Source organism: Dermacentor andersoni, chromosome 10, assembly GCF_023375885.2.
Source record: "Dermacentor andersoni chromosome 10, qqDerAnde1_hic_scaffold, whole genome shotgun sequence".
Taxonomy (NCBI): domain Eukaryota; kingdom Metazoa; phylum Arthropoda; class Arachnida; order Ixodida; family Ixodidae; genus Dermacentor; species Dermacentor andersoni.
The window spans coordinates 140,244,378-140,258,616 of NC_092823.1; the positions used below are offsets into that span (position 1 = coordinate 140,244,378).

The 14,239-nt window shown below is 45.7% G+C and overlaps 1 protein-coding gene across 1 annotated transcript in view; it reads left to right on the forward strand.

Moving 5' to 3' along the window:
- The window catches only part of LOC126545209 (deformed epidermal autoregulatory factor 1 homolog), a 112,818-nt gene that overhangs the window by 2,009 nt on the left and 96,570 nt on the right, over positions 1-14,239 (forward strand). The window contains exons 2-3 of the mRNA XM_050192969.3: positions 2,108-2,258; positions 5,824-6,029. Coding sequence (XP_050048926.2) covers positions 2,108-2,258; positions 5,824-6,029 — 357 coding nt within the window. The remainder of the gene's footprint in view (positions 1-2,107; positions 2,259-5,823; positions 6,030-14,239) is intronic.

Below are 14,239 nucleotides of genomic sequence, written 5' to 3' on the forward strand. Positions count from 1 at the left end.
AGGACTATACTCGCAGGCAACTTTCTGTGGCACGGAAGGGAAAGCTACAGAGGCGTAGCTTCAGCACATTTGTTACTGTGTTTGACAGCGCTTTCCGTTTTATGAAAGGGAAAAATTGTCATCCACCTGAATGTAGCACAAAGCTACAAAAGAAATCCATACGGGTTTCTCAGCAAGAAAGTTGCACAGTTGTGGAAGAATTTGTCCTGCCCTAGGATTCAAACCTGGGACCAGTGCCTTTCCGTGGTGGTCACTGTACCATCTGACCTAACCAGGGGTCTAGCAGATTGCATTGCGAGGGTGAATCAATCGAAAACTCGAAGCAGTGGAGCAGATACTGATTCAGCATAGCTTTCACATGCAACAATGTTGCATTTACTGAGACATGGAACGAGAAAGCAGTAAAATAAGCCAAATTTACCATTCAATGGTGCGTTAAATACGGTGTTTCTTTTCTCTTTCCCAGCTTCAACAAATGCAGATAAAAATGTGGGACTACTTTCAGGAGCATCTAACTTGGGGGCACTTTGCCTTTGTAGCTTTCCCTTCAGTGCCACAGAATGTTGTCAGTGAGTATGCAAACAGTCACTCAGGGGCGAGATTGCACAAGCATCTTGAAGGGGATAAAAACAGTGCAAAGGACAGGACAAAAGCAGAGACAACGTAGTCTAGCTGCTTTCTTGCTGCTGTGTTTTTGTCCTGTCCTTTGCGCTGTATTTATCCCCTTCATCACGAACCAAACAGCCCAATTTAGCACAATCCTGCAAGCATCTTGCTTTCTTGACATTTGCTTCACATCCTGTCACTGAATAGGTGGTCTTCAATTCGTGCTCCTGCCTCGCCATGCTCACGACCCCTGACGAAAGCGCTGCACCAGTGAATCAAGTGCACGCAAGCGAACATTCAGAAAGTGAGGTGCTTGTGCGATCTTGCCACAGGCTAGTGCACTTAAAGAAATGCACTAGTGCGTGTGTAGTGTTTTGTGCCAGCAACGGATGTGGCCATAGTCCCTGCATGTCGGACTTAGCTAATTGTCCTGAGTACAGCCAGTTCAATGTTGTCTGGAGAGACAGATGGACGTCGTAGTGAGGACAGATATACAAGATATGTGCAGTGGTTTTGTCACGTCTACATGAATCGCACATCCAGCTCTAGGCCATTCCAGTGTGGTTAGAGTTAGCATTTGTGAATGCTACCCCCAGTCGGTACAGCAACATTGCTTCACAGCAGGAAAGGTTAAATGGTACTTATAGCCGTAGCAAGGGGTCCAACTTATGCAGCTGGCAATTGGAGACACTTGGAGAACTTCAGAAAACTTGTGTCTCTTTGCGGGCAAGCAGACAAAGTTCCCTTGCAGCATTTGTCCTTGCCAAAGGAATTGGAAGTGTCTGGGTGTCTTCGCCGGGGAGACTGGGAAGCCTTGTCAGCAAAACCGTTGCCAACGATGTTAGAGTAACAGCCAGAAGTACTAAAACTCTTGATTAAATTGGTAGGAGATGTTACTGTGAGCATCAACGGTCAACTTTAATTTCGTTGAATAGGTTGTTGCGTAATTTATAAACAACTTTTGTAGATTTTGAATTTCTACCAATCAAAATAATGCCTCTACAGTCCTTCTATGCCACCTCTGCTCATTCTGTGTAAAACGGGGGAGTGAGGTCATTTGGATCTAATTGGTTTCCCATTTGAAGTTGGGAGTGCTTCAGGCATGCTGGTACAATAATAATTTTAGTAGTTACTTTTAGTTACTTTTTGTTAGTAGCCAAACAGTAGCGAGAGCAAGTTCCAAGAAGAGCTTGCCCCTTGTATGCTGCTCTAATCCTTCTATGAAAGTTCTTTGGATTACTGTTGCACAGAAAATGATGAAAAGCGGACAATGGAGAAATCGTTCTGTCTGCTTTCATCAGCCAACCAGGTTGGCTGATGTGACCATAGCTTCCATTACACTGCAGTAGGATGGAGTATAACTGTCATTGCGGGATCTACACATTGCCATTATTTTGGGTACCCCTTGTGTATAGGTGTAAATTTAGCATTCTCAGCTGTGACCCTTAAGTTTATTTCATCATTTTATGCGTTAAGTAATCTTTGCATAAAATTCATGCAGGCATCACTGGCAGCCCAGTCATCTAGTGATGATGGCTCAGGAACTGCCCAGAAGTACAAGTACAACTGGGATGAGTCTGTCCATGAGCCGGAACTTTTAGTGCGTTGCCGCAATGTGTGCGGTCACCTCCACAAGAATAAGTTTGGCTCAGGTCAGTGGAATCATCCTGCTAAAACTGGGCCTTGATCAGTGCCACACAGGTTAAAATAATTTTGTGGCACTGAAAGATTCTTGGCCTGGCCAAAAAATAAACACAATATTTTGAAACTCTCACATTATTCCACATATCCTCCTGAAGCTTGATGCGCTTCGCACAACATTTCAGTAGCTCCTTTAAACCATTAAAAAAATTGTGAAGGTTACATGTTGAGAAGCTGCTCAGCCATAACTATGACCTCAGGACCGAAGTATCTTTTTTCTTTCAAGCCTTCTTTTCTGTGTTCTGAATAAAAAAATAAACATGCAGAATAAGATCTAGTGAGTACAGTGGGTGGTCAATGCATTTAAACCTTATTTTGATAAAAAGAAACATTGTTCTTGCACCTCTGTGGGCAGGGCTATTTTCCTGCAACAGTGAACACCTTTCTGCAACTTCCCTTTTCACTTGCTCTTTAAAACATCTTTCATTGTGGCAATAAGTTTCACTAGTACTCTGCGTTCACTGTACGACCTTTGTGGAGATAGTCGATTAGTAATATCTTTTATTTATCCCAAAAAATTGTACCCATAACCTTCCCGACTGGCCCCAACTTTATTATTTGGCCCTGGAGGACTTAAGCACCGTCGCTACAGAAACTGCTCTGCAGTTTCAGGATTATAGTGAAGCTGCCACATTTTGTCTACAGTGACCAAATGGTTGATCAGGTCATTGGCAGATCGCTCAGAATGCTCCAAAATGAGCTTTGATGCTTCCACCTTATGGCACTTTTCATTGGCAATCAAACATTTTGGCATCCATTTTACTGACTGCTTATGCATTGCCAACAGCTCATAACTTAAGAATTTGACTTGTTCCCTGGATATACTTAGTGTCCCAGCAAGAAATTTAGCATAGATTGGCTGACCTCCATGTATCTGGTCGTGGACACGATCAACAATATAAGGAGCTGTAGTGGTTGAAGGGCTCATGGACCTTGCTACGTCTTTGGTTCCAAATAGCCACACTAAAATTGTGAGCACCACTTCTTAACAGTGGGGTGTAGGGCAGGCACTTTTCACCCCATGTTCTGCTCACATTTTCATAAATTTCCTTTGAAGTTTTCTTCTACAGGAGAATAAACTTCTTAATAGCCCGAAGTTCATAAGGCAAAAACTCTGTTTGTCTTTGACAGAGCTAAGCCTACTACCTGAAAAAAAAAATGAAATTAATAATCAGACATGTGACTCTGCACTCTGTCACATGAAAGTATGTTCTTTTTGATGAAATAACAAAGTTATACACATTATTCTTGGAATAGGTTAGGCGGAGAACTCTGCAGAACCCATTGTTACGATCAGCCTGCAGGGGTACTGCTCTGCAAACCTATCTCAGCCCGCTGCAGTTGTTTCGATCCACCCGCGGGGGTGGCGTCCTTCAGAGAACCGGTGACGTCGAGAATGCTAACCGACCATGCACTTCCTTCGGAGAACTGGAGACCACAGCAATGGTAATCAACCATGCACCTCCTTCATCGAGTTGACGGCGCCTGCAAGTCAAGCCACGTTTGGCAAACCGTGTATTGTTACCTGGTTCGCTGTTGCCTTCATGGTCTATTTGCAGCAAGACAGCTTCTCGGAAAAGGGTGATTTGCGGTGCATTTTTACACGGGCCCCAGGATTCGTCACAGTCTGCTGACACTCGTGGCGGCTACCGGAGAAGTCAGCCCTGGAATTGAGAGGCACCGGCTGGGGTCAACCGTGAAAACCTAGCTACGAGGACCCGCTCAACTTGGTGGGTTCTAGGAATCCAAAGTGTGTACGTGAATGTGTGAGAGCCCACCCCCTCGATGGTGGGTCGACCACGCCTCCAACGATTGTGGACGGTCCGATTGGACGAAGTTTGGACAGCAGTTTTCCCTCACCTAGGGATCTAGGGAGGACAGAGTGTTTTTAAGCAGCTGTGTGCTCGACAAGCGGTGTGCTTGGAGCTTGTGTGCTGTGTGCTTCGTCTTGCGTGCTCCATTTGGGAGCCATGCTAAACTGTTGAAATGTATCTCATGTTTTAATGTAAATAATGTAATGAAATCCTGTACTCCTAGTTCCCGACAAAGAGCCAGGTCCTCCCTACAACACCGACCCCGAAATGCATGGTGTAAGGTTCGTACCTTACACCCTGCATTTTAAGTGCCTGGCATCTCGATTTGGCAGGCATTACTTAATCATGACTGGCAGCTTACTGCTTATCTTTGAAAAGAAAAGTGTACAATCATATTCTACCAGTGAGAACATATTGGGCAGAAGCTTGGAGGTCAATAATAAAGCTTGAGAAAAAGTCAAGGGCAACTCAACAAGCGATGGAACAAAAACATATTGGGCATATAATGTTAAGAGACGGGAAGAGCAAGTGGGGGTAGCCAATATTCTAGTTGATATTAAGAGGAAAAATGGAGCTGGGCAGGCCATTTAATGTGTACAGCAGATAGCCAGTGGTCTATTAGAGTTACACAATGGGTGCCAAGAGAAAAGGAGTACAATCGAGGAGGGCAAAGAATTAGGTGGTGCGATGAAATTGGGAAGTTTGCAGGCATAAGAGAGGGGCAGGTGATGCAATTAATGATTGCTAGGAGAGGCCTTCATCCTGCAGTGGGTATAGATAGGCTGATGATGATGACCTTAACTCTGTCATCCAGGCTCCTGTCACACAGGTATGCTTTTGGTATCCACTGAGTTCTGATTAGTTCAGTGCAACATAAGATATGTACTCTTTTCTTGAACAGTATGCTTAGGATCAAAGGGGAAAAACAAAACTCAGCTCTTACTGTATGAAAGAATTGCTGTTTTACAGTTGAGAAGGCCTTAGGGTCATTACAATTCGTTGTGCCTTCTTGCTGTGCCTCAAAAGCTTTTGAAGCTTTGTGGTCTGAGATGTAGTCTCATGTAGCTTGTTAGTAACAAAAAACACAAAATTCCTTTGTTGCCTGCACTAGCTACCTGATTTGTCTTTACTTCTCTTGCAGTAAATACCAGTATGGCACAGACTGGGTGCTGTGTAAGTAGCCACCTAAGACAACAATAACAAGTTAGAAGTTTGCTCAATGAATGGCTTACTCTTTCTTGTTTCATTTAGCTCTGAACAACTTTATTGTAATGTAGTGATGGTGTAATGATACCCTGCAGCATCACCTCAAATAGTTGTTCATGCCCCAGACGCTGATCACTGCTGTGATATTTCAAGAGAAAACAGCATGGCACCACTGTCTATACAGCTTTTGAGTTGTCATCATGGTAAATGTGAAATTGTGTGGAAGTGACTCCTCCTGCTTGGTATCAGTGACCTAATTTGCCTGTAGGGATTCATCATGCGTTAGTTTGCTCTCCACCACGTGAGGCATATGAGAACACCTGGAAGGGATGAAATTATTGTGACCACTGTGCATACTTCAATATAACAAGTTCTTGTGGTAAAGTGCAGTTCTCAAAGTAAGTTCCAAGTTGCACTTGAGGCTGTGTGACCATGTTTGCAATGTGATGCTGCTGAATATTCATTTAATCAGAAAGGTATCCGCCTTCCATTCCAGGAGGCAGGGGCCGCTGCATCAAATCTGGCAGTCGGTGGTACACACCATCAGAGTTTGAGGCCCTGTGTGGGCGGGCAAACAGCAAGGACTGGAAGCGCAGCATCCGCTATGCGGGACGCACTCTCCTGTGCCTTATTGAGGACGGCATCTTGATGCCACATGCCACATCTTGCACATGTGCTGCCTGTTGCGATGACATGGTCGTGGTGAGTATTCCAAGTGCTTAGCTGACCGTCTTGATTGTGCTGCCAGTCCAAGAACAGCACTACTTGATAGGGAAAAGTTGTCGTTCAGTTTAGAGTAGCCCAAGCTTCAAAAAAATCATAAAACCAGATGGGTTTCCTTGAAAGCTTTACAGTCCAAAAATTTCTCCTGGTTTTCTCAGGGGTTAGAGCGACTGCCCTTGAAAGTCTGAGATTTCATCCCAGGACTAGGATGAATTTTGCTTAACCGCAACCCTTTCTTTTTGAGAAACCCTTTGCAGCTTCATGTTATGCTCGCTTGGGTGACAATTCTTTCCTGGCATGAAGCTCCTTACACCTTGTGAATTTCCACACAACTGATTTGCTCTATTTCTTGTTCTTCAAAGTGTTGATTAATTTGTCCTCACGCTGCTATCTGTCAACCTCCTGGTTACCTCGGAGCAACGTCCTGGAAAGGCATTGGTCCCTGGTTTTGATCCCTGGACCACGACAAAGTTTTCTTTTACTGCAAAACTTCCTTTCTGAGAAATTCATGTAGGTTGTATTAGGTGAAGGAGGTTTTTTCCTTGTCGTAAAAGTCATCAGCCGTGTCACGTATAGCACGTCTTTCCTCTGCTTAAACAGCGAAAGCGAGAAGCTGAGCATCTTATGCAACATGCACAATCTGGCCTTGGGCCTTCCCCCACTACATCTATGGAGAAACTCCTCCAATTGGGTGTACACAACCTGGGGGAGGAACTCGCTGAAGCGCAATGTACCAGCCAATCGGAACACCTGAAAATCATGACAGTGTGCTGGGCTACGTTACACCTGATTTATTTCTTTTTTTATTTTATTAATACTGTAAGCCTTTACAGGCTCTTACAGGAGTAGGAACAACAAAGAAAAACAACAACGAAAAGTACAGATTGCCAGCAATGGAGAAAAAAAAAAATCCGAAAATGAAAGAAACGAAAGTCCTAAGACAGTACAGACTGTTCCTGTACTAAACAGTACAGGAAAGGGTGCACGTTATACACTGATTTTGGAATAACTGCAAGCGGCATACACAGTAAAAGCATACACTACAAGAACTGCGGTCAGCATCCACATGAAACATACACTCCGTGCGCAGCCCCCCCTTTTTTTTTCCTTTTCTACAACGGCGCAACCTGCTGATCAAAAAAATTTTCAATCTTGACAGAAAATGTGATAACAGATTCCGAGGACACAATGTCGTGTGGCAGTTTATTCCATAATTCTATGACTGACGGAAAGAAGGAATACTTGAATGTATTACAGCGGGAGGTATATGGTCTGATACTCTTGTCATGGTTTGTTCTGGCTGAGCGCTGGTATGGTGGTTTTAGGTACTCGTGTTTGCTTATATTAATGCTGTCATGATAAAGAAGGTAGAGAAACTTTAAGGCAGCAACGCGTCGGCGAAGTGTCAATGTTTGAATGTTTGCCGGGTTGCGTAGTGCGGTTATGCTGACGTCACGTGAATACTGCGAATACACAAACCGGAGAGCTTTATTTTGAATTCCCTCCAGTTGATTAAGAAGGTAGATTTGGTGCGGATTCCAGATAATACTGCCGTATTCAAGGGTTGGCCTTACAAGGGCCTTATAACTTGCTAGCCTAACTTTGGAAGGTGCCAGTGTAAGTTTCCTGCGAAGGTATCCCAGCTGCCTATATGCTTTTGTGCACGTCTGTTTAATGTGAACGTCCCATTTTAATGTGTTTGTGATGGTAACACCCAAGTATTTGACTGTGTCGGCTTCTGTTACATGTAATCTCGTTAGATGATATGCAAATTTTAAGGGTACCTTTTTTCGAGTTATATACATGGATGAAGTTTTTGCTAGGTTAATTTCCATTCCCCATTCTTCACACCATCTGGCAATGTTAGTTAAGGAGGAATTAAGTCGAATCTGGTCGTTAATCGTCCGTACTGTGGTGTAGATGACGCAGTCATCTGCAAACAGCCTTACTGTTACGTCAGGTTCAACTTGAGAATGAATGTCATTAACAAAAATTAGAAAAAGAATCGGACCCAGCACAGACCCCTGTGGAACACCGGAGTAGACATCTAACTCTTCAGATTCAGTGCCATTTATTTTAACGTACTGGCTGCGGTTAGAGAGATAGGCGGTTATCCAGTGTACTATGTTAGTGTCAATCCCAATATTCTTAAGTCTGTCAATTAATTTTGGATGGGGTACCCTGTCAAATGCTTTGCAAAAGTCTATGAATACTGCGTCAACTTGAAGTCTCGAGTTAATTACTGCAGCAAAGTCATGCGTTATTTCGAGGAGTTGAGTGACGGTAGAAAGACCTTTGCGAAATCCGTGTTGTTTGGGGTACAGTAGATTGTTATCTTCTAAGTAGGTGGTAATTGCTTTGCTAATAATATGTTCCATCATTTTACAACAAGAACTAGTGAGTGAAATCGGCCTGTAAGTGTTTACCAGTAACTTATTGCCTCCTTTGTGAATCGGAAGGACCTTGGCACGGAGCCAGTCCATCGGCAGGGTGGCTGTTTGAAGTGATGCTACGAAAATTGCATGCAAGAAAGGAGTTATCTGTTCTGCGTAATGCCGCAGAAAAGCATTGGAGAGATTGTCAGGACCTGAAGATTTTTTAACATCAATCTGAAGCAATAAATTAAGTATTCCTTCTTGGGTTATGACTACTTCAGACATTGATACCGGGGGATCCGTCACAGTTTCGCTTTCTGTAAGTGTAGGGGTGCGTGTAAAAACGGACTGAAAGTATCTGTTGAATGTGTTGGTGACAGTGTGAGCTTCATCAGTTATGATTCCATTTACATCGATTTGAGTCACTTGGTTCTCAGGCCTGGATAAGTAGCGCCAAAACTTTTGTGGATTTTGCGTGATAAAATTTATTAGTGTTGTTGAAAAAAAAACATCCCTTGCCTTCCGTAAAGCAGTTTTTAGCTCACCAGAAAGCCGGCGAATATCTTCAGGATTACGTTTTTTCTTCCGCATCCTTTGCAGTTTTCTTTTTAGGTGGATCACACTACGCGTAATCCATGGGTTTCTGCGTTTTGTACGTTTCAGTCGCGTGGGAACGAACGTTTCCTCACAATGTGTTATTATGTCTTTTAGTTTAAGCCATAGAATATTCACTGTACAATAATTTTCAATGGAAAAGGTTTCCAACGCTACTTCAAGGTAGTCGATGATGCTGACGTCGTCAGCTCTATTGTAGTTTTGTAGCTCTATTGTAGCTGCCGGCTGTCAACGTACTCCAATCAATAGTGGCTAGATTAAAATCACCAGTAAGAATTAACTTAGTACGATCTTTCAACCTGCCACAAAGGAAGTCGTGAATTTTCATTATGTAGTCGTCGGACGCGTTTGGTTTCCTATAAATACCGCCTATGAGCACAGGTGAATCGTGGACATATACAGTGCACCACACACTTTCATGATCTGGAATACCTTGCTCTTTGCGAAAAGATAAGCCCTGCCCTACTGCTATAGCGACTCCGCCCCCGCGACTGTCGCGGTCGGAGCGAAGAAGAAAATAAGAGGGAGGAACTATTTCTGAATCATGAATATCAGCATGCAGCCATGTTTCCGTTATGACGACAATGTCAGGAGAGTAAATTAACAAGATATCTTCTAATTGTTGAGTTTTATTAACAATGCTCCTTGCATTAAAACATACTAAAGAAAGTGAATTTACAACTGCTCGTCATGCGTTGTCAGCAATGGACTTCCCGGTGTCGTCGCGACGTAGGCTGTTCAAAGGTAGCCTGCATTTCTGTAGTTCATTCCACATATATAGTTGATCGTTCACTTTAAGCTTATCAAAAAGAAGTGCTACCTTATCACCAGCGTCACGTTCTGCTTTGGAGGACTGCCAAAGTGTCCTGCGTATGTCACGTACTGAGGCCGAGAAGTCTTCCGATATAGATATCGAGCAATTTTTCAGCTTTTTGCAGTTACGAAGAACAGTCATTTTTTCTGTGAAATTGTAAAACCTTATAATTACAGGCCTTGTGTTCTTCTTTTTCCCAATACGGTGTACACGCTCGACTGATCTCGTTTCTACACCGAGTTTGTCTTTGAATACACCGTTGACTACCGCTTGTTCCAAATCTTTACTAGTTTCATCGCTTTTTTCTTCTAACCCATAAATAATAATGTTATTCCTACGGCTTCTGTTTTCCATGTCGTCTATTTTTTTGCTCAGGCTCTGGATATCTTTGCTCATTGCAGTGATGTGCTGTTCGCACTGCTCCAGCTTTTCACGATATTGTTTAAGCGATGTAAGAGTAAATTCAATTTCTGTCAGTCTAGATTGAACGCCTTGCAATCCTTCTTCTAAAGTGTGCTGCGAGGTTTGAATTTCCGTAACCCTTTTTAAGATCTCATCGAGCGTATTTGGGCCTGGATTTTCCTCGATGTCACCACTAAGCAGCAACAGCGAACGAACAACGCGGAAGCACTCGTAAACACAACACAAAATACACTCAGGGCCCGGTAGCGCCACAAAACAAATAGCATCACTTTTGTAACACTTAGAAAAAGGACATTTCTTTCTAACCTGTACAAGAAGAAGAAAGTGGTTTTTCATGGCGTCCTTCACGGTGCCACCAAGCCCACTGAAGAGGGCCTGTGCTTGCTGTGGCCTTTTGTACGCTTCGTCCGATGTCGCTGCTGTCACTGGTTGGCCGAAGGGACGGCGCAGGTGCGGCGTGGCGATCGTGCTCGATGCTTGATCCACGTGCGGCAAGGTTGGCGTTATCAGCCGTGTTGATAGCCCAGTGGGGTGCTGCTCATGATGATGCAGGATAGCCAGCGTTCCGGAATCATGGTGTCAAACAATCGAAGACCAGTCGCAGTTCCGAGTGGTCCCCGTCAGTCCTAGCAGCGTCTGTACAAGAAGAAGAAAGTGGTTTTTCATGGCGTCCTTCACGGTGCCACCAAGCCCACTGAAGAGGGCCTGCGCTTGCTGCGGCCTTTTGTACACTTCGTCCGATGTCGCTGCTGTCACTGGTTGGCCGAAGGGACGGCGCAGGTGCGGCGTGGCGATCGTGCTCGATGCTTGATCCACGTGCGGCAAGGTTGGCGTTATCAGCCGTGTTGATAGCCCAGTGGGGTGCTGCTCATGATGATGCAGGATAGCCAGCGTTCCGGAATCATGGTGTCAAACAATCGAAGACCGGTCGCAGTTCCGAGTGGTCCCCGTCAGTCCTAGCAGCGTCTGTACAAGAAGAAGAAAGTGGTTTTTCATGGCGTCCTTCACGGTGCCACCAAGCCCACTGAAGAGGGCCTGTGCTTGCTGCGGCCTTTTGTACGCTTCGTCCGATGTCGCTGCTGTCACTGGTTGGCCGAAGGGACGGCGCAGGTGCGGCGTGGCGATCGTGCTCGATGCTTGATCCACGTGCGGCAAGGTTGGCGTTATCAGCCGTGTTGATAGCCCAGTGGGGTGCTGCTCATGATGATGCAGGATAGCCAGCGTTCCGGAATCATGGTGTCAAACAATCGAAGACCGGTCGCAGTTCCGAGTGGTCCCCGTCAGTCCTAGCAGCGTCTGTACAAGAAGAAGAAAGTGGTTTTTCATGGCGTCCTTCACGGTGCCACCAAGCCCACTGAAGAGGGCCTGTGCTTGCTGCGGCCTTTTGTACGCTTCGTCCGATGTCGCTGCTGTCACTGGTTGGCCGAAGGGACGGCGCAGGTGCGGCGTGGCGATCGTGCTCGATGCTTGATCCACGTGCGGCAAGGTTGGCGTTATCAGCCGTGTTGATAGCCCAGTGGGGTGCTGCTCATGATGATGCAGGATAGCCAGCGTTCCGGAATCATGGTGTCAAACAATCGAAGACCGGTCGCAGTTCCGAGTGGTCCCCGTCAGTCCTAGCAGCGTCTGTACAAGAAGAAGAAAGTGGTTTTTCATGGCGTCCTTCACGGTGCCACCAAGCCCGCTGAAGAGGGCCTGCGCTTGCTGCGGCCTTTTGTACACTTCGTCCGATGTCGCTGCTGTCACTGGTTGGCCGAAGGGACGGCGCAGGTGCGGCGTGGCGATCGTGCTCGATGCTTGATCCACGTGCGGCAAGGTTGGCGTTATCAGCCGTGTTGATAGCCCAGTGGGGTGCTGCTCATGATGATGCAGGATAGCCAGTGTTCCGGAATCATGGTGTCGAACAATCGAAGACCGGTCGCAGTTCCGGGTGGTCCCCGTCAGTCCGAGCAGCGTCTGTACAAGAAGAAGAAAGTGGTTTTTCATGGCGTCCTTCACGGTGCCACCAAGCCCACTCGATACAACATGTAAGATGACCCGAACCGTAAGCAATGAATCTCACTGCAAATCATGAACCAAATAGAAGGTTCTCTTATCTCAAAAAGATGTGCCCGGAACACGACGCAGCATGAAGAGAGGCGAGAGAGAGCGCACTGCAGCGGGAAAGAGGAAACGGTCAGGTACACTGACACAGCCAAGTCTAGAGGCAGGCCAGCATATGCCCTTAGCGGAGCCCACAACCTAAAGAAAGAACTTGCAGCGACCACAGTACATGCAGCACAGGCAATGCGGAAGAGGTAGCACTAGCCCTAGCAGCCACCACGGCCAACACAGTCCTGACAGACTCACTAACAGCATGCTGCAATGGCACGATAGGCAGAATATCGACAGCCGCCTTACGCATCCTTGAACACTCCAATCCCTTACCCAAACTGTACATACTCTGGATACCGGGATATTCCCGAGTGTTCAAGGCAGCCATGCTGCAGAGTAAGAACATACTCTCCGGGCAGCATTGCTAGGAGACAGAATAATGGTCCCTCCAGACGAACCCATACCGCGCAGATACACGGACGCTATAACTATAACCTATGGACTACAAACCAACACTTTCCCACACGACGTGAAATACCATCTCATTTACCACACAATTTATGGATACGACTGCAAATTGTGCCACACGCCAGACACCCTGTATGACATGGTATGGGAATTCAACGAAAACACCGACATCACCCCTACCCCCTCGCCACACTGTAACAGTGGGAGACCAAGCTCAATAGCCTCAACCTTAATGACCAGTGCCAACTGGTGAACAAAGCACAGTCACATGGCTTTCTGAACTGAGGAGGCTCCCCACAAGGAAGGCGGCCTAACAACTTCGTCTGCCACATTACCACGCCTATACAAATTGATCACCGGTGATCGATGCTTTAGATTGCCGATTTCTACATGTTAGAGCCGTATCTTATCCACTTAAGGCCATTCTGTTGTTAGCACAGGCACTGAACTTTCAGAATTAGTTTAAATTTTCATGCTTCGGCGAAATTGTGATTTTTGACAGACCTTTTTGCGAACCAGTGTGCATCTGTTGTAGCGAAAAGAAGCGTGGCTGTCACCTTCTGCCGCGCTCGAGAAAAAAGCATGCTGTTCATGATTACACTGCACTAGAATGAAAATTTTGTAATGACATGACTCCCAGCAAGCCAAGAATTAAATTATGTCGCCGGCTTTGCCGTCTGACAGTTCTGAGCGGTGATAATTAAACGAAAATAATGCCAGCTGTTCATTCTTGTGCTTTGGCTTGGAGTCCGAGTCGTTTTATTCTGGCAAAGTGTGTTTCTGAAGGTCCGCCGCATGTCCAACATGTGGACCTGTCATTTTCAACCAGTTTCCAAGAGTTTCGGTTTTGCTTCTCTCTTAAAATCTAGGCAAGGGGTGCTGCCTGTGTCACTGTGCAATTATCGAAAGTCGCTCCCATGGCATCGTCCTGCATGGCTGCATCGCGAGAAAAGCGTCATGCTCGAAACACCCGCATGCTGCACCCGCACTTCAATTTAGTGATGAGGACCAGAGTTATGATTCCGTAGATGATAGCAAGGCAGATTTAAGCTCTGATGGCGACGATGTTTTGAGCCAGTGTGGGGGCACATCCGTAGCTGTTCACCGGCGAGTTTCCTTTACTGCCTTGAGTGGTCTCCTTCCTTGTGCGCACTTATCTGCTGATCTATCCTCATGACCTGAGAGCTCTACTGATTATCTTCAGGATGCATACTGTGATGTTATTGGGTGCCGGATCACTCCAGAAAAAGGGAGAAGCAGCACGCGGAAGCACAAACACACATCAGACTTGTATTGACGCACATAACACAGAAAACGGCACACACACGTGACAGTTCCCCAAAATACCTCATAGACGACACGCAGCTATATCTATGTATCGGTCAATTATAATTGGCCTA